Below are 22,134 nucleotides of genomic sequence, written 5' to 3'. Positions count from 1 at the left end.
TATTATAAAAACGAGATATAATAAATAATCGTATCTCCTCAACCCAAATTGTCCATTTTTCTGCACAAACTGAGCGTCAATTAGGGAGAATTTGCTCCAAGTAAATTTCCCTCCAGATGTTAAACAAAAGTGGACGATACGATTGACATAACCTTAACAACAATATTATAAAAACGAGATATAATAAATAATCGTATCTCCTCAACCCAAATTGTCCATTTTTCTGCACAAACTGAGCGTCAATTAGGGAGAATTTGCTCCAAGTAAATTTCCCTCCAGATGTTAAACAAAAGTGGACGATACGATTGACATAACCTTAACAACAATATTATAAAAACGAGATATAATAAATAATCGTATCTCCTCAACCCAAATTGTCCATTTTTCTGCACAAACTGAGCGTCAATTAGGGAGAATTTGCTCCAAGTAAATTTCCCTCCAGATGTTAAACAAAAGTGGACGATACGATTGACATAACCTTAACAACAATATTATAAAAACGAGATATAATAAATAATCGTATCTCCTCAACCCAAATTGTCCATTTTTCTGCACAATCCGAGCGTCAATTAGGAAGAATTTGCTCTTTGTCCTACAATTATTCACGTATCAATCTTCATCTATTCCTAGCGTCAATTTGACTGTATCTTCATCTGCTATTCTTAGAGAACTCTGGAGTATAGGAACTCCTTTCTCCGTAAGTGAAAATATTGGAAATGACAGAAGTATTTCGGTGCGACCGTCGATTTCATTCAGAAAGCGGTCACTTTGACCGCAAATAATAAAATGCAAAATAATCGAACTTAAAAGTCGGCTGATATTTCATGAAACAAGACGAACTTCTAGGAAGCAAACGATTGCGACGATTACGAGGACTTTTGAGTTACGAGTGAAAGCGCGCGGTTGTTTTATCCATTAATTATTATCCCCGTTCTTCTTTCTCGTTTTATCCAATCGGCCCGGTTCGCCGAGAGCACAAATAAATTTACGCCACGTCAACCGGGCAAATCACTTTGTTTACGTGCTATATAAGAAAAGTAAAAGTAGTCAAATTGTTGCTGGTTGTTGCTCGCGTGTTGCAACGATGTTGTGGTTCTTCGGGATCGCTCGACGTCAAACTTGCGTCCATTTAACGCGTTTACCGCCGTGCAGTCCATGACGAAATTGTGTGTTCAGGCTTGAAAATTCTCGCAAAATCTGAACGAATCTGTGTGTATAAGTCTATGAGTCTACACAAACATTAGGCGTCACCCATATGCATGGTGAACACATGGTCTTTTAATTACGAGTACGGTCCTTCGTTTCTCCGCTTCGTCCATTAGATTTATGTCGTTCCCAAAATGACCATTTTTATGAACAATTTCATTTTGTACTTTTTCTGTGAGTCATTTCATTTCGTTCTATATTTTGTAAATCATTTTATTTTGTCCCTCATTTTGTAAATCATTTTTATTTAGTCCCTCATTTTGAAAATCATTTCATCTTGTCCCTCATTTTGTGAACAATTTTATTTTGTCCCTTTCCTATCCTTTTTCCTTATCTTTCATTTTGTCCTTTATTTTGTAAATCATTTTATCTTGTCCCTCATTTTGTAAATCATTTTATTTTGTCCCTCATTTTGTAAATCATTTTATCTTGTCCCTCATTTTGTGGACAATTTTATTTTGTCGCTTATTCTGTTCTTTACCTTATCTTTCATTTTGTCCTTTATTTTGTAAATGATTTTATTTTGTTCCTCATTTTATCTTGTCCCCCATTTTGTGAACAATTTTATTTTGTCCCTTATTCTGTTCTTTATCTTATCTTTCATTTCGTCCTTTATTTCGTAAATGATTTCATTTTGTTCCTCATTTTATAAATCATTTTATTTTATCCCTTGTTCTGTTCTTCATTCTATCCTTCATCGAACTTCATCGAACTTGTACAGCATTTAATCTCGTCATTTATATTGCGAATAATTTTATGTTGTCCTACATTTCGTGAACAATTTTACACAGTCCTTGATTTCGTGAAGAACTTTATTCTGCATTTTGTCGATATCAACGACGACTCGACGAACTACTCGAAAAGCGGTACGCGGTTTTAAATTTCGCAAGAATTCGCATGAAAGTACCGACAAGCTGTTTAAAAACATTTCCAAAAGGTCGTTCAATTTCGTTGATATCCGCCCGCACTTAACGATACCATCGAATGAATATTTTCATAAACCCGCAATATTTGGACCAGCGAAATACCCGAACGAAAAATCGGAACACTGAAAGCATGGCATTTCAACGAAAAAACGCCACCCACTCTGATTCATGTTAAAATACACGAATCCGACACATTAAAGAAACACAGAGTAACACAGACACATTTTTCTCTCTCGTGAAAAAGTATCAAAATCAAATACCGTTCGAACACGATACCGCGCGAGATTTGTCCTCTATTCTCTCCGCGGAAATATGATCACCGTGCCCATACGCGACCGACGCGGCATTTAAGGTGTGACATCTGAATCGGAACGGACCGGCGCGGAGGAATAGAACAACAGTTACATAGGAATCAACCGGTTAACCGGTTAGCCGGTCATTCTGGACGATCGGATGCCGGATAATCGGAATCCTAACGTAGTCCCGGCGCGCCTAATACAGTAATGTCTCCCTTACTGACGCTCAGATTGTCCACTAAAATGGTCAATTTGGGAAGAGGAGATACAATTATTCCAGCCTTGCGGCTCGTTTTTATAATTGTGGACAATTTATAACTGTAAAAATAAACCGCACGGCTCAAATAATCGCGTCTCCTCTTCCCAAACTGTCCATTTTTGTGGTCAATCTGGGCGTTAATTAGAGAGACATTACTGTATTCTGGACTTCGACATTGGAAAAATCCATTTCTTTTGACTGCATTTTCCTCGAATATACAGAATGTCCCAAAAATGTCTCGCAATCCGAAAGTAGGGGATCCCTGAGGTGATTTGAAGTAAGTTTTTCCTTTGCGAAAATGTTCTCCGAGGCTTCGTTTACGAGTTATTAACGAAAAACACTGACCAATAAGAGGCGAGCTCGGCTGGCGCGCGGCGGCCCAGCCAACGAGTGCACGGAGCTCAGTTCCGCTCATTGGCTCGACCGTCTCGCGTCAAATGATCTCGCCTCTGATTCGTCACTGTTTTTCGTTAATAACTCGTAAACGAAGCCGCGGATTGCATTTTCGCTAAGGAAAAGGTTGCTTCAAATCACCTCAGGAATCCCCTACTTTCGGATTGCGAGACATTTTTGGGACACCCTGTATATGTTCCCAGAAATTGTACATACAAGAGGATAGATTTTAATTTTATACAAATAATGAAATTGTAGAAGCTACGATTATATGTACAGTGAATTCTCTCCGATTGTCCCTCAGCTTGTAAACAAAAGTGGACAATTTGGGAAGAGGAGATACGATTATTCTAGCCTTGCGGCTCCTTTTTATAATTGTAGACAATTTATAACCATAAAAGTAAACCGCAATGCTCGAATAATCGTATCTCCTCTTCCCAAATTGTCCATTTTCGTGGTGAATCCGGGCGTCAATTGGAGAGATATTACCGTATTCTCGTAGACCGCGCGAGAACGTCTCCCGGAAGTTGCCGCGGGGCAAGTCGAGAGGAGAGTCAGTCGGCGAAGACGATCCTCTTTCCATAGTGTCGCGGGAAACGTGAATTCGTTTAAAAATGGCTCACCTTACAGGAGTTATACTTTCGGTTGAACGAGATTCCCGTGTGACGATGCGAGCCCGGCGCAACATGCACTTGCCCGCGCCAGCAATTTCACGACGGCGTACACACGAACAGAGGCGCGCGCGGTGCCAGGCCGAGCGGGGCGCGACGGTGTGCGAGCGTGTTATGAAAAAGTCATTTTTGCCGGATTCCATCTCGAGCTCTCTATAGGGGCCGTTCATGTATCGCGCGCGCGCGCATACACAAGCGGGTGGAACAATCATGGTGGTGCACGTGCCCGGTTCAACTGACGCGCACAGTTTTCTGTATATTTCTCTGCAAGCTATCTTTGAATTCCGCGAGCAACCCGGGGGATGAGAGCGGCTACGTAGCACTCGGCGTGTGTGTGGCTCGAACCATAAATTTCGATTTCTATCGCAACAGGAGAGTATTCGATTCTACCCGATGATCTATGCTTCTGGCAATGTAATGCACCTAAAGCAGCCGCAACCAGAAAATCCATTCCGCGCGGCCTGAGAAATCGCGCGAACACCGCATAACTTATCGTTGTCGTATTACCCCACTGTATCACGAAAGTATCCCGGCTGCGGTTTGTCGCCGTTTATTTCTCTTAACTAACGATTTCCTGGTTTACGGCCAATCACGGCCATGGGAAACGCGAGCATCATCTCGCCCCGTGAAACATTTCCCCGACCACGCGTTTTATCGGACTAAGTAAATATTTACGTAAGCTCGAAAGCTTTTCTCCATTACTATCTCGACTCTAACAATAATAATAATAACAATAATAATAATAACAATAATAATAACAATAATAATAATAATAATAATAATAATATATTATGTATTTTATATCATTAATATATATGATATAATATATGTATATTATTTACTATGATATACGTATTATTTTTTATATTATTTTTATTATATTATATTATATATATATATACATTTTCTATTAATAATATTATCCATATAATATTATAATATATATAATAATAATATCATGTAATAAAACATATATACAGATATTTTATTATTATATTATATCTTTAATATATATTATAATATTATATAATAAAATATATCCTATATTATATACTATATGTATATATATATATTATGCATGCATTCTATATTATATAATAATAATAACATCATGTAATAAAACATATATACAGATATTTTATTATATTATATCTTTAATATATATGTTATAATATTATATAATATTATTATTATTATATTATAGAATATATATGTATATATTATGCATATATTCTATATTATATAATAGCAATATCACATAATAAAACATATATAGAGATATTTTATTATATTATATTATTACATATATTACAATATCATATAGATAATAATAATAATATTATTATTATTATATGATAAGATAAATGGGGTTATCGAAGTACCGTACAGTGTATCAATATACATATTTGCCGGCGGATTGTTCCGTAGTTGGCCAGGGCGCATCTTGAAAATCAAGTTGGCCCAACTCGCCGGCGAAATAATTAATAGTTTAATTCAAGTCCTCGCGCCCGGAGACACGATTGCGCGCAAATATTTGCGAAAAGCGGCACCGATTGGATTGCAACAGCGAGGAGCGGGGCGGCACGGCACGGCACGGGTTCTGATTTCGATTCCGCTTCGGATCGATCATACGTTACAGACGAATTAACGAAAAGCCGTGCCCGGGTGGCGCAAGGATTACCATTATTTTCGCCCCGCGCGCGGATCTAGCAAATCCGCTCCATCGTGCAAATATTCGCTTCCGCGTAACCGTCGAATCATTTGTTCATAAATATTGATACGTTAAAGCCTCCGGCTAAATGAGGCATCCCGTGTTTTAATTTTTCCCTTGCAGCAGCAGCAGGACTGCAGCCCCCGCCACCGCCCCCGCCCCGCCGTTCACCGGTGCCGTCGTTGCAATATTGCGGGATCGTAGCACGCGACAATTTGCATTTAATTGGCTCGCGATTCACCCTCCGGATCGATTAACCACTTTTAACCGAAATCATTGAAAAACAATTAATTGCTCCGACAGTTTTATGCCGCGCGGATTAAAGCGACCCGACTCTTTTTGAACGGCCCGGGGGACTTTGCGCCGCGAGCCTGCAAAAAAGAGGCCGCTTCGTCGCTCGAGAATCGTTGATTTCGAGCGAGAACATTTGATAACAGTTATTAGAGCGCGGTGAAGCGATCCAAGTCCGAATGCCATGGTCCCGAAGCCGATGCAAAGATATTGATAATAATTAACGTGTGCTCGTATACACGGTTAGCAACAGTTGCGCGAGAGAAACGTGACGATTAGACCGAGGATTTGACCGCATTTGTGACAAAATGTTAGGTTGGCCAATGAGTTCGTGCGGTTTTTGACGATTTTTATCTTCTCGCAGTTCACAACTAACTTCACTCCGAATCTTTACTGTGCAACATACAAAGTAATAGTGAACGCTTAACCTACATTTTCAACTCCAAATTTGTTAACACTAAACCTACCAAGCAGTAATACTAACTGGCGTGTGCTGCTTCACTAAAGTGAGAAGATCGAATTTATTAGGTCTATCGGAAAGTTCTGTCGGTTTTTGAATTGGAATATAACACAATTTTCATACATTTAATAATATTCATTGTAGAATATACTTTCCATCGTTACTTATGACTTCTTGCCAGCGCGATGGCAACTTGTAAATGCCATTTTTAAAAAATGATTCATTTTTAGAGGCGAAGAACTCAACTAGTGCTTGGTTGACATCAGCTTCGGTTTTGAATTTTTTTCCTGTAAAAAGTTTTGCAAAGAGAGAAACAAGTGATAATCGGAGGGTGCTAGGTCTGGGGAGTACGGTGGATGCGACAGAATTTGCCAGCCTAGCTCTGCGATTTTCTGACGAGTCGCCGAAGCAGCATGTGGTCTGGCATTATCATCGGTAGTCATGTTTTCACGATCGCGTCTCGCTTAATAATGACATGAGACATCTTTGTTTCAGTTTATTTAGGAGAGTACATGTGTGTAAATGCAATGATAAAGAGAGATAGTCATATATGTCTCAAATCAACATGTGCATATGGATTGAAACTCGAAGTGACACTATCGGACAGAAATTTCCGGTAGACCTAATATAAACTGTGCAATAATACGATTACAATTTCCATTTGTACCGAATGATTGACAGTCTAAAAAGTGAAAAGTGAAATCGGAAGCACCCCGAGCACACCATCGAGTACCTACAGCAAATTCTTCCTAATTGACTCTCAATTGACGCTCATTTTCAATTTAGGAAAAGGAGATACGATTATTCGAGACCTTGCAGCTCGTTCTCATAGTTGTTGACAATCGGTAATTATAAAAATGAACCGCAAGGCTCTAATAATCGTACCTCCTCTTCCCAAATTGTCCACTTTTGTGCACAATCTGAGCACAAATCAAGGGGAATTTACGGTAATTTTCAGCAATAATTATAATATAATGCAATAATAATAATGCAATAATAACAACAATGCAATAATAATCATATATGTCCCAAATCAACATGTGCATATGGATTGAAACTTGAAGTGACACTATCGGACAGAACTTTCCGGTAGACCTAATATTTAGATTTTGCAAAGTTTTCATTATAAAACTTACTGCAATAATATAACTTATTCAAGCGTTTTCCACGAAAGAGTCTCGGAATTTTGCAGAATTGCAAAATAAAAAAGCGGTCACTTTGACCGCGGTAGCTTTAGTGTTAAAATCGATCTTGATTTTTACAATTGAACATTGTATCGAGGATGGACGACTTCGAAGAACATTCGCGACGTGTTATGCTATTTTATTATAAAAAAGGAAAAAACGCGACCCATCGTGCAAAGAAATTGCGCGATGCGTACGGTTCGGATACGGTAAAAGAACGCGTGTACCAACAGTTTATCCTTTGTTTCGTTCTTTAAAAAATTCGCTGAATGGAAAAGAAGCTCGATTCTGAAAAGTCTGTTAAAGAGCACTTGGAGCGATCTTCCTTGGGAAAGGCGGGGAATTTTATAAAAGGGGGATTATGGATTTGACCGAAAGATGGGAGACTGTTGCGAGAAACAATAGAGAATATGTGATTGAATAAAGATACTTCTTTCTATGCAAAAAATCTCTTTGCAATGCGCCCACCAGTGTGTGTCGCGACAAGCTCTTGTGTCGCGACGAGTTAGCCCTCAGGAAGTTACGAATCCAACTCAAATTATTTATAATTTTCATTTGTTTGTTTCATTTCGTCTTGACCTCTAAACATTTTAAACACATTAAAATTTACGAATATAATTTAGTTTTCGCCAGAATTACAATTTCAATATCAAATTGTAACAAAATTTTACGAATGACGGATATAATCGTCGCGACACAAAATTCTGCCACATCTCCATGTCGGATATAGTCGTCAAACACACTTAACTGGTTAAGCGTCAAAAACCGCACGAACTTATTGGCCAACAATAATAGTTGCAATTTTAAATAATGAAAATATCGAAAGAATTTTGAAGCGTCGATGAATTGTTGTCAATCGACTAGAATTATCGAAGAAAGAAAGAACGTTCTATTTAGCGTTTGCATCTCGCAATTGATGCGAAAAGTTTTTATTTCGCCGAAAAATAAAAAAAACAAAAAGCGTAGCTAACGATACAGCAGGATTGAAATCGATGGTTCGCCTCGTAATTGACTAGTCATCTTCACGAACATGTAGGAAATGGAATATTGAAGTCGTTTGTGCAACGCCGTACTAATTAGCACGGCTACAGTATCCGAAATCTTTGTGATCCTCGGCTCTGGACTCTATTCACCTGGCATCAAGTTTACTATGACTGCCATTGTCTACTCAAACAATCCCTCGTAATTAATTCGGGACGTTTTCAGCGAAAACTATGACAAGCCTGGGAACTTGTCGTCGACAAGAAGGTCCGATAAGGACACCGTGCCGTTCACGACGGCCGAAATTCTTCCTCGCAATTCATCCGATTACCGGAACAATATTCCCCACGGAAATAAAAAGAATGCCGGTAATTAAAAATATCGCTTCGCTGCACTGGAGATAACCTTCGGCTTCGTGGACCCTAATATCGTCGATGCGAACTTTTTAGAACTGGACCGAACGACTTGAATTGTTTTTTAAGATGATAGAGATTATGGTCTGATAAACCATGAGTAGAATGTTTTTTTTTAAAGGTTGCTATTACTTGGAACGACAAAAGAAAATAAAGAACTCTTGTTTCTTAACTTTTCTATCTGAGCCTACAACGAACATTTAAAAAATTTGTTTTGTAGATCTCGGTAAGTTATACGCGTGTTAAAAATTTCAGCGAAATCGATTGAGCTTTGTACGAGCTGTAAATAATTAAAGATCGCAAAAATCACGGCACGCGTCCAGCTGGTTCCTGCGCCACCTCCATTAGTTACTAATAAAATAATTAAACGACGAAGAACAAAAAGCACAAAATACGTAGCCCTTAGTCTAACACGAGCCTAACTAGTTATACTTATATTTGGCCCGACTGTCGCACCACGACTCTCATTTCTGGTCCGATTTTTTGACCACGTCTCTCAGACGTGATAATCATTCCTGGCCCGATTATCTGACCACGTTTCACAGGCGTGATAATCATTTCTGGCCCTTTTTCTGACCACGTCTCCCAGACGTGATAATCATTTCTGGCCCGATCGTTTGACCACGTCTCTCAGACGTGATAATCATTTCTGGCCCGATTATCTGATCACTTCTCTCAGACGCTATAATCATTTCTGGCCCTTTTTTACCACGTCTCCCAGACGTGATTATTTCTGGCTCGATTTTTTTACCACGTCTCCCAAACGTGACAATCATTTCTGACCCGATTTTTTACCACATCTCCCAGACGTGATAATCATTTCTGGTCCGATTATCTGACCACGTCTCTCAGACGTGGTTGTAGAGCAAAGTGTGGGTTAACTGCCCCACTGCCTCACAGATTTATTCGCAGAAAGCTATTACATTTGTTCGTCGAAAAAGAAAACGTGACTGAACTAGCCAGTCTATGTTACAGCACAAAATCTGAACTAGAGCAGAACTTCTTGCGGATAACCGATTGAAATGATTAAAGCGAACGGATTTATTGATCGAACGACCAATTTCGTCGGTAAAACGACGATACCGTGTTTCGTTGAATGTATGTATGTATGTATGTATATACGTATGTATGTATTAGATGTATTCAAAAACAGAGAACTGTCCTATGCGTCTTCGTGTATCGCGATACAATTTAGAACACGGCTCCGGTGCCAACGTGCGCGAGAAAAAAAAAGGTAAATAGCACGGTGGAAAAGCCTTTTTATCGCTGGAGATACGCTGTGTTCGGGCCGATAAACAAAAAAAGAAAATGTTAATATGAACCATATCAAAGTGGAAAATTACACAGTTTGTGTTTTGCGATCGATACCACATCCCAGATGGATCGTTCTTTATTAACGAAAGGAGGGGCTGGGGGGGTTGGTGTACCAGCAGAAAGCCATGGAAAGTTTCGAATATGCATGGCTATGCAATTCGTGGGATCCCTGGGGGCGCAAAAGTTGGTCGGATAAAAACCGAGCGTGAAAAGAAAGAAAAGACGAATGACGAGAGGGAGACAGAGGGAGACAGAGGGGGACAAAGGGGGGACAGAGGGATACAGAGGGAGACAGAGGAAGGGTCAGAGAGACAGAAAGACAGAGAGATAAAGAGATAGAAAGAGTGAGAGAGAGAGAGAGAGAGGGAGGGAGAGAGAGAGAGAGAGAGAGAGAGGAGAGATACAGCGAGGAGAAAGAGAAAGAGAGAGGGAGAGAGAAAGTGAGGCAGAGAGACAGCGAGGAGAAAGAGAGAAAGAGAGAAAGAAAGAAAGAAAGAGAGAGAAAAAGAGAGAGAAAGAGAGAGAGAAAGAGAGAGAGAGGGAAAGAGAGAGAGAAAGAAAGAGAGAGAGAGAGAGGGAAAGAGAGAGAGAGAGAGAGAGGGGGAAAGGGAGAGAGGAAGAAAAAGAGAGAAAGAGAGAGTGAGAGGAAGAAAGAGAGGGAGAGAGAGAGAATAGGTGCAAGGAAAAAAAATGTTTCGCGCCGCTAAGCGGTCGACAATTCATTTTCATTCGTCTGCCGGGAGGACCGAAACTTTCAGAAAACTCCGCGAAATAAAAAGATAAATGCAATTCTGATTAACACGTCGTTCGCGGCGGCGCGTGTTTGCCAATCGCGGTTCTTCGATTTCCAGGGAAGAGGAAAATAAATCTCCTTCGAGTCGCTGTATAAAAGTCGGAAACCTGGGAAAACCAACGAAGCTATCGGCATTTTAACACCGTTTGCATACCGAACATTATTCGAAGTCGTTAATAGACTCGAGAATTTCATGGATTTGTGGCGAAGGTGTTCTTCAATGTTTCCGGCAAATTGTGTTCAACGTAACAGCGATTTATACTAACGCGTAAAAATATTCTGCGAGCTTTGTTTGACATGATTTACGGTAGATGACAAAAAAAACCTGTTTAATATGCTGGGATACGTAAATATACAATTGAATAACACCATTGCATTCGGAGACCACGTGTACAGAATGATGCAGGAAAAGCCGTGTTCGCCGAATAAAAACGTGAGCGACGAATCCATTTCGACAAATAACAGGAGAAATATTTCAGTGGTGTGAAATAAACACAATATTCGATGTAAATCCCGTCGTTTAAATCTCGTGTAAAACAGGAATTAAATATAACCTTTAAAAATCACTTTACCTCGGCATTGATTTAAACGAAGTTAACCGGTTTATCTTGCTATGCGCTATTAACTGTAAATGCGTGATTAGAGGTAAGAGTTGTGTAATCTATAATTAACTGTAATTTATAGTTGTTATTCTTTTGAAATGTCCACGAGCCATTACCTCTCAAATTGCAAAGGAATTGATTTTCCGAATGTTATTATAGTATTATTATTCCCTAGTAGAATTATATTATTCCCTAGTATAATTATATAATATATAATAATATTAATATTAGTAGTATTATTCCCTAGTATTATTTTATATTATATAATTATACTAGGGAATAATAATACTATAATAATATTAGGGAAATCAATTCCTATATTATTATTCCCTAGTATAATTATATAATATATAATAATACTAGGGAATAATAATACTATAATAATATTAATATTAATATTATTATATATTATATAATTATACTAGGGAATAATAATACTATAATAATATTAGGGAAATCAATTCCTATGTTATTATTCCCTAGTATAATTATATAATATATAATAATACTATAATAATATTAATATTAATATTACTAGTATCTCACACGAAAGTCGAAGTTCGTGGAAGTTAATTAACTGCAAAAAACACAATAGAATTCTGTGTTGGAAAAATCGGTGTTACCAGAAACTGGTCGACTGAGAAATGACAGTAGAAATTTTTACCGAGGCAAACCAAGGTCGCCCTCCAAGAGATTGATTCTATCAGCTTGAACGAGATGGGATTCTTGTAGCTAAAATAATACGTCTCCCGCGGACGGTAATGGCTTGAAATAATAATCGATATACATACGTGACAGGGGAACTTTAAAACCGAGTTTCCTTTTCAATTTGAACTTCGCCCGGCGTTCTAACAGGTTACAAGAATCAGAGTTTCCCTCTAAAATAGAAAATATGGTAGCGGCGACTCCCCAAGGATACGATGAAACCAGCAAATCTCTTTTGGAGTACATAGTGCACTTCCACGGGCTGTTATCTCTCCGTAACTACGGTAAATCGAATCTATATTGAACACGTGCCGCAATGTTTTCTCATTTCGGTTTATCGAATTTTAGCGTATTTTATTGTCGTCTTAAACACGGAACGAGAAAACCTTAGCCGCGCGGCACCGTTCCTAGCAACCGACGAAACGAACATGACAGTATAATGAGAAGAAAACACGGCGCGATGAAACATCGGATACCCAGAAAAAAAACGTCTATTTTCGTTGGCCGCAATTATTGGAATTCTTCCCGATGAAATGAAAATAAACGCGATTAAAACGTGCATAATATAGGGAAATGTTTCTTTCATTTTTAACACAATTGCCTCCGACGGTACTTCGAAAGCTGAAAATAAACGATCGAAAATGTTTCGCTGAATTGTTCCACGACGACTGCAACTTTTTACCATCCTTCGATGGTAAAAATGATTTCGATCGCTTCTTTCGCAATCGCTGAATTTAGAAAGATACGTGACTAAATATTTTTATTGATGCAAATACGCGTTAAAACTTTAACGATGAACGGATTCGTGCGATTTTTATAACACGTTGCGAACTCGTTTGGTGCAGTTGCAACGATGCGAAAAAAAACTCGGAGAACTACTTGTAATATTTCAGTATTAATCCTTTGTTCTCGAAGCCATTTTAACAGTAAATCTAAAATCATTTTTCCGACTTATAGTATTTCCATTTTATATGATTTATTGTAATTTATGCATACGAAATTTAGCCTATTGGCAACTACATTACTTCCAGGTCTTTAAATATAAACCAATTTAATAATGTAAAAACTACTTGCGAAAATGGTATAGCAATTATTGGTGGCGCCTGAGAGTCGCTATTAACTATTAACCCTTTGCACTCGAAGCTATTCCAACCGTCAACCCAAAATAATTTTTCTGACCTACAGTATTTCCATTTTATATGACAAAGTGCATTTTATGCATGCGAAATTGAGTCTCCTAATTTATAGAACAGTTATGCTTTTAATAATATTTATAATCTAAACTTCGACGATATAAAGGTGACATTAGAACGTGATACAATAATTTCAGCGGTGCCTCGGACTCGCCACTCGAGTGCAAAGGGTTAATAGTTAACCCTTTAATACTATAATACTCTATAATATTATAAGTCTGAAAAATTATTTTAGATTTACGGTTAGAATAACTAACTTAGTTAGAATAGTTAACTATAAACCCTTTGCATTCGAAGCTATTCTAACCGTAAACCCAAAATAATTTTTCTGACTTACAGTATTTCCATTTTGTATGACAAAGTGCATTTTATGCCTACGAAAATCGATTCTCCTAATTTATAAGAACAGTTATGCTTTTAATAATATTTATAATCTAAACTTCGACGACATAAACGTGACATTAGAACGCGATACAGTAATTTCAGCGGTGCCTCGGACTCGCCGCTCGAGTGCAAAGGGTTAATTGTTCGGACAGAATCTGTCCGTGGGCTGACGTGTCTCTGTAAAAAAAAAGAACTGTACGCCGCAGGTTGAACGTTTGAAATCGAAATAATTTCCAAGCGAATAATTTATTTAATTGTTTTCCGTGTTGTTCGAGCGAACGCGTCGATCGGTCGACGCGAATGATACGTTCGAGAACCCGTTCGGAGAAGACGGGTTGCTGCGGTTGCACTTCGAAATTCCTGCGTTACAGAGGAAAAGAAAGACGCGGTAAAAAAAAGGAAAAAAAAACCTGAAACGTGTCCGAAGCCATTTAAATTCACTTGCGACTACAATTTCCTGCACGTCGAATCGTTCGACGAGCACACAGCGCCGCCCAGTTATGCGAGACATTCCGTATTCTCGCGGGTGAAACGAACCGCGAACACCGGAAAAGTATAACATAGCAAGACAGAGGCGGGCACGTGCCCGCTTCGAAAACACGTGGTTCGCCGGCGCATGAAAACAAGTTCACGAACATCATTCTCTGAACAGGATCAATGCCACGTCCCAAACGTATACGCCGGTTTAACGAACGAAACTGTACTGGCACAGTTAGAGACCCCGCCATGTTTACGCATTCATTGTACACACCGCGGTATCTCAAACACATAATAAAAAGAGTCATAAAGTTTACGACCCGTTTTCTTTTCTGTGCGAAGCCTCGCTTATAACGAAAGGATTCATTTGTATGTAAAATACGTTAAGCTGTCGATGAGAAAAAAGAAAGAAAGAGAAAAGAATATCACAATTTGTATCCGAAACACGTCCGAAGCCCGTAATAAACATGATTCATTTAAACGTTAAAGTATCTTAAACTTACGATAAAAAGGTTAAAACGAGATTTATGCGTACGCTTGATCTCTGCTCAAAGCTTCGCGCAAGGTGGAAATTATTTTAATTAAAAAAGAAAAGAAGAAAGAAACTGAACAACTTTTTCAATCGTTTAATATCTAATGAAATGTTAGTAGGATATTCGGATTATTGCTTTAAACGATTTTTATTCCACTGTTAATATAGTCATTCCGTAGATACGTATTTATTTATATTTTATATTTATATTTAACGCACGCGGGAATATTGCAAACTAATTATAATGGGAAAAATAATAATAATTATATAATATATATTATATATATATATATATATATATATATATATATATATATATATATATATAATAAAATAGTATTTTTACCTTAGTTACAGAACGATGCGACAATCGAAATTAATTTAAGTAGAAGTCTAAATATATATTCGAATTTTATATATTTATTATAGATTTCTACTTAAATTATTATATATATAATTTTATTATATATAAATATAAATATATAAATAATTAATATGTATAAAATAAATATAAAAATAATTATATATATAAATAATAATAATAATAATAATAAAATAATATATATAAATATATAAAATTCTCTGTAATAATTTCCCTGTAATAATCATTTAAGTTTCAATTCAAAGTTTCGAAAGACAAAGAGCGTATTTAATTATAAGGCTAAACGATGTTCACTATGCTGATAATTAAACGGATTGATTGACAAACTTGAAAAACATTGACAGACAGTGATGGAGTTTACTGCATTTAAACGATTATTTAAAGTGCAATCCGACGAAGAAGGTACCGGGTTAAGAAACTAAGAAGATTTGATTAAGAACATAATGAATTGATTGACATACTCGAAACGAGAGACAAACGTTTACTCGAGTTAAATTACAATTTAACGCGACGGCTAAAATGCCAGGAAGATCTTCGTGTTAATTAGAAACATAGTTGATCGACAATCTTAAAGAGCATCGGCTTTATTTCGAACGTTCGTGGAATTATCCGACAAATAAATTTCACAAGCGATTTTCAGTTTCTATAAAAGACTGATTTTTTCAGTTCTCGAATCTTCTGTTCGCATAAAGCGCCGGGAGAGAAACGCGCCGGTAAGTGTCAGAATAACGACACGCGACAGTATTACGGAAACGATAAACCACTCGAGGATCCAAGAGCGCGACACAGAAATCGCCGATCACAGCCGCTGTGGTTCGCGCTAATTGCGAGGACGCGAGAAGCCGAGTCCAAAGAACGACTCGCGTCGGTTCTCCTTCTAATGAGAGAGGTATTTTTCAGACATCTGATAATAAACGGAGGTCGCGAGGGGGCAACAAGAATGTCGACGGCGCTCGCTCGGTCTCAATAATGTAACGATTAAAAGCGCAATAATGCGGAGCATTTAAACGGCCGATGAATAGCGGAGGAAAACGGCTGCTTATTGGTTCGGAGCGAAGTGGGACGCACGCGAGACACAGGTGTGTGAGAAAGAGAGACAGAGGGGGGAGAGAGAGAGAGGGAGAGGGAGAGAGAGACAGAGAGCGCAAGAGAGAAAATAGAGAGAGAGAGAGAGAGAGGCGGAGAGCGCAAGAGAGAAAATGAGCGAGCGCGAGAGGGGGGGAGAGGGAGACAGCTCGAACACGTGACACGTGAAACGCACGCTTCGCTAAAAGTCACGCGATTTCTTTCCTGCGGGAATGGAGCAGGACTCGTCCCCGATAAACGTATATTAAAAGCCCGTCAAATTGGCCCGAATGAAAAACCCGTAAACAAAAGTTTCAAGACAGAATTTTTCAAACTCCGGAGCAACTGTTGGACAGGTTTCTCTCGCAACGGGCACAGAAAATTCCAAATAATAGAAAATAAGAAGAAGAACTCCCCGTAAACAAGCTTTAGAAATTGTTCGAATGAAAGTGGATGCTAGCGGAGCAAGTGTCGAGTTGCAACTAGCCAGCGAGCGAGAGCCAGAGACAACAAAAGTGAAAAGAAAAGAAGGAGAGAAAGAGAGAGAGAGAGAGAAAGAGAGAAAGAGAGAGAAAGAATGAGAAAGGTTCTTTCGGAGTAAAACGCTTACCTCGTCCGCTCGAGGATGATGATGAGCGCAGTGCCGGTGCTCGAACATTCCACATACATGGTCCACACTACACACCACGACAATAATGACGAGCGGCAATATAACGGTGCCGCATTGCATCTTCAACCGCACTAGAACCGCCATCACGGACGACACTCGCGCTTCGAAGGCATGACACATACTGAGCGCGCCCGCCGACACCGCGCATTTATATAGGCGTCGCGGCATCCAGCGCCACACCACTCACGTTCGATACCTCGAGGACGGCAGACGCTCTCTGCTGTCACCCCAATAACTCCTTTGAGAGTAACCTGCAAAGAAATCGAACGCGCCGTTCCCATAAATACTGTGGATATCGTTCTTACTCTATACTTTGTATCTCGAAAATTATAGTTCGACATTTATCTTTTTTCTTTGTTATCTGTCTGATAAAGATCGCGACGTCGATCACCGACGATCGGTGAGATCGCGCCGATAGAGATCTCGAATTTTAGGTATTGGCTGAGATATACTGTATGTACAGGATATCCCAAAAATGTCTCGCAATTCGGAAATGGCGGGTTCCTCGGATCATTTGAAGCAACTTCTTCCTTTGCAAAAATGTTCTCCGAGGCACCGTTAACGAGTTATTAACGAAAAACGGTGACCAATAAGAATCGAGTACGGCTGACGCGAGGCGGCCCAGCCAATCAGCGCGCGAAGCCCGGTTCCGCTCATTAGCTCGGTCGCCACGCGCCAGCCGAGCTCGCCTCTTATTGGTCACTGTTTTTCGTTAATAACTCGTTAACGGTGCCTCGGAGAAAATTCTTGTAAAGGGAAAAGTTGCTTCGAATGACCCGAGGAACCCGCCACTTTCGGATTGCGAGGCATTTTTGGGATACCCTGTATATGTGGTCAAGAGCACGTGATTTTCGTTTATGTTTTATTTGTTCGATTTTATGGTATTTTTATCGGATCGTGTTTTCTCGGAGAAAAGAGAACGAATCAGGAATTGTTGCATGTTTGAAAATATATTAACCCTTTGCACTCGTGTGGTGACTCAGAGGCACCGCTAAAATTTGTTACATCTCGTTTTAAGATGATTTTTATATTAACAAAGTTTAGATTTAAAAGATTCTTAAGAGTGTAACTGTTGTGCGAGTCCCAAGAGTTAATTTCACATGCATAAAATGCACTTTATCATATGAAATAAAAATACTAATACTAGAAAAATCATTTTATATTTACAGTTAAAATAGCTTCGAGTGCAAAGGGTTAATGTTGATGCCTTTTATAAGAACAAAGCTTTCACAGTAAATCACGCGTACTGTTCGCCGCGCTTGAAATAGTGCAGAATTTCGAATCATCTATGTCGGCAGGATTCATAATTTAACCGTAATTTTTCGATTTTTTCGCTGGCGATGTAACTTTTAATATATGTACGGAGCTACGTCAAATAAATCGCGGTCATTTATAGCGACAAAACAAACGACGAAGTGAAATTATTCATAAAATAAAATTATTTACAAAATAAAGGGCGAAATAAAATTATTCACAGAATAAAGGACTAAATGACATAAATTAACGGAGAGAATGGTCACTTTAGACTTTAGAGAGAAGATAAATTTAGAAGACAGGATTTTCTCTCTCTTTTTACTCTTCGGTTTATCCCTTTAATTAGCCTAAATGCTCGGATAAGTATTACACGCTCGCAAAGTATTTTTAAACATACGTAATTGTTTAAAAATAATAATTTTCCTTCTTTATCAATTTCTTTAGAGTCGCTTCTTTAGCGTGAAAATTTTTATTTCAATTACGGTTTCGATCGAATGTAACAACAAACAAATTTATGTTTCTTGAAATATCAAATGTACATGTATGAAAAGCAACGAAAAATCTTATCGATGTTTTATGTTATAAAAAGATCAATCGATAATCGATGGTTACGAAAAATCATCCTTGCTTTAACACGGTTTACGCGAGGCTCCCCCTTAATATTTAAAAAAAAAAAAGATGGTTACCCAATTCGATTAACCATTTGCACTCGAACGACGACTCCGAAGCAGCGCAACGAATTGTTATATTGAAGAAAAAAAACTGTTAAAAATGTCGTACGAGTCGCATGACGTAATTTCATATGCATAAAATGACCTGAGCCATGTAAAATGGAAATACCGTGACTTTGAAAAATGATTCCAGATTTAGAGCGCGAAGAGTAAAAATGACTCAATGTCGTTTCTTTCCATCAACACCAGCTTCGACCTCGATTTATTCGACTGTCCCAAATGAATTCGACGATTGCTTCAAAATTGCAACTTCTTCTCGGCGACTAAGTGCTCTCTCTCTCTCTCTCTCTCTCTCTCTCTCTCTCTCTCTCTCTCTCTCTCTCTGTAAATACTCTGACTATAAATTTATCCTCTATCTTTAACTCTATCCTTTTGAATATTGTATTAAGTAGGACTTAACGTCTGAGATCTGTCATGAAATATGAAATTTTCAACTTTTCTCATTATAATGTTGGAATCGTTTTAATTTCAGCTTGAGATAACGGTTTTCCACTGACACTATAGAAATATCGATTAAAGAGAACGTTAATTTAATAACGAACGCACAATGGGGAATATTTCATCTGAAAACATTGACGAAATAGTGTTGGTCTAGAGAAAGAAAGTACCGGAACTTTCGTCGCACTGATAGCCTTTGCTTGGCTTTCGATTTGAATGTCCTTAGAAATGTTGAAAATATAAAATTAATCTACAAACAAATTCTAGTTCAATTATGTACATGAGAAATATTTTTTTGTTGCCGCTGTTATAACGAATAATATAATATTTGTGTCGTATTTGCACGATATGCAATGGTCAGCTATTTAGGGGTGTAGAAACGTATTGATCTCAATAGTATAGAAGTTGTTCTTAAACTGTTATGCTTGTCATAAATTTTCTTTTCTGAATAATATTTCGAATTATATATTATATTAAATTATATAATATATAATTCGAAATATTATTCAGAAAAGAAGATATATATATATATATATATATATATATATATATATTATAAAAAATAAATTTTCATAAATTTTCTTTTCTGAATAATATTTCGATTTATATATATATATATATATATATATATATATATATATATATATATATATATATTTCGCATTTCGGATTAAATAAAAATCCACGGTGGGCTTAAATTAATAAGCTAATGTACCTCGTCAAGGAATCGAAGCGTGATCAACCCTAATCGCCCATTTTCAGCTGACACTTTGAAATCGACAAAACTCTCTTTTATTCACGAGTCTATAATTGAAATAAATACATTTACAACACACTGGAGTAGAAAATGTTCGAGTTTTTACCTTAAAGAGCGAACGGGGGTTGAAAGCATATTTGAGCCATTTATTTTGAAAGTGGCATAAGTCACTTTGTTTTTAAATCGATATATTTAAGGGTTTGCGTTTCAACGCGTTTAAAAATATGGATGCTAACTTTCGAGAAGATTTACTTGTATTTGTTATCTCAGGATACTGATATTTTTCTCGGTATAAATAATTTCGTATACACATTAAAAAGCCATCACTTTTCATTACGGTAAAGTGACTTATGCCACTTTCAAAATAAACGGCTCATTCGTCAGTGATCTTTGTCGTCTACGTTACATTTTCAGGAAAGTACAGTGGAACCTTGATGATTATTCGGCTTGAGCAAAGTGACACGAGTGTTCGAATAATAGAACAGTCGCTTACAATTGGTTACAGCATCAGATTTCATCTTTATCGATTTATCGTAGTAAACGTATTCGAACAACGGAGAATTCTGGTATTGTGATCAGATAATCGAAATACAGTAAATTCTCCCTAATTGACCGTCAGCTTGTACACAAGAATGGACAATTTGGGGAGAGGAGAGATACGATTATTCGAGCCACGCGGCTCGTTTTTATAGTTGTTGACAATCGGTTACTATAAAAACGAGCCGCAATAATCGTATCTCCTCTTCTCTAAATTGTTCATTTTTGTGTACAAAAAAAATGTGACAAAATTGTGTACACAAAAATGGACAATTTAGGGAGAGTAGAGATACGATTATTCGAGCCACACGGCTCGTTTTTATAATTGTTGACAATCGGTTACTATAAAACGAGCCGCAAGACTCGAATAATCGTATCTCCTTTTCTCTAAATTGTCCATTTTTCTGTACAAGCTGAGCGTCAATTAGAGAGAATTTCTTTTCTTTTTTTTTATCGTCGTTAGGCTCTACTTTGAAAATATTTCGTTGAAGTAAATAAGCGTAGAAATCGCCTGTTTGCTCGATTTACAATGCAAAGAATGTTGGAAAGGCAGAGGCGCGCGTATGGTTCTAGATAACGTAGAAATTGTCCGTAGACTACTAAAATTGCTATTACAGTCTGTTTTTTTGAAAAAATGCAGTTGAGATACGCTGGTAGTCATAATAACCGTCCACTTAACTTCTACTATCAAACTTGCGACACACGAATGGAGCGGATAACTATTATGGCTATGAGCGTATTTCAAGGGTCTTCTTTCGCGGAACAACCCGTACCAGTGTAATATTCGTCTTTCTACTCTGCCTCGAATGAAACAAATATCTCGTCGAAGTGAATGGGATCAAGATTATTCCACGCAATCTAAAGCGTCGAAAATTTTCGAAACGCATAGGCGTATCAGTGCGGGAATCGTACTATTAATGGCTATTAACGTTCTATTAATGACAAAAATATCGAGCAACGCAAAAATGTACGTCTTTATATTTACATATATATAGTTGCTATACAAATAAGAATGATTTTTAACAGATACTTACTAACAAAATGAATTATCGCTAATAAATCTGTAGAAATTTGCCTCGATATTATAAATATAAAAACAGCAATATGTTGTTACTAATTACAACATCAACAATTTAATAAACAAATTTCTAAACCCGCTGAGAGCAGAAATTATTTCTTTTCTATTTATAATATTAAAAATAGCGATCGAAACTTGTAGTGTTATAAATAAAATAGATGTCGTTCTACATCTATTTTTTATAGTCAAAAAGTGTATAATAAGTAAAGAAAACGGAAGTGTATATTTATAAGGTCAATGAAAATTGCTCGACCAGCCTCTTTTGCGACAACAAAATTATAATAAGTAAAAGGCAATTGTAAGCATATTTTTATGAATAACGTGGAAACCATTTTTCCTCCATTTTATATAGTGAACTGAAGCGTAGTATTGTAGTAGTAGTATAGTAACTGAGAGCATATTTTTACGAAGGAATCGTTTCTCAAAAATTT

General features: G+C 37.5%; 1 protein-coding gene across 1 annotated transcript in view; it reads right to left on the bottom strand.

The window, feature by feature from the left end:
- The window catches only part of Invadolysin (leishmanolysin-like peptidase, invadolysin), a 250,768-nt gene that overhangs the window by 224,801 nt on the left and 3,833 nt on the right, over positions 1-22,134 (bottom strand). Inside the window, exon 2 of the mRNA XM_076523715.1 lies at positions 16,849-17,159. Within this exon, the coding sequence (XP_076379830.1) occupies positions 16,849-17,076 (228 nt within the window). The 5' untranslated portion in view covers positions 17,077-17,159. The remainder of the gene's footprint in view (positions 1-16,848; positions 17,160-22,134) is intronic.

This window comes from Megalopta genalis, chromosome 7 (genome assembly GCF_051020955.1).
Source record: "Megalopta genalis isolate 19385.01 chromosome 7, iyMegGena1_principal, whole genome shotgun sequence".
NCBI classification, from domain to species: Eukaryota; Metazoa; Arthropoda; class Insecta; order Hymenoptera; family Halictidae; genus Megalopta; species Megalopta genalis.
This window is presented reverse-complemented; position numbering and strand designations above follow the sequence as displayed.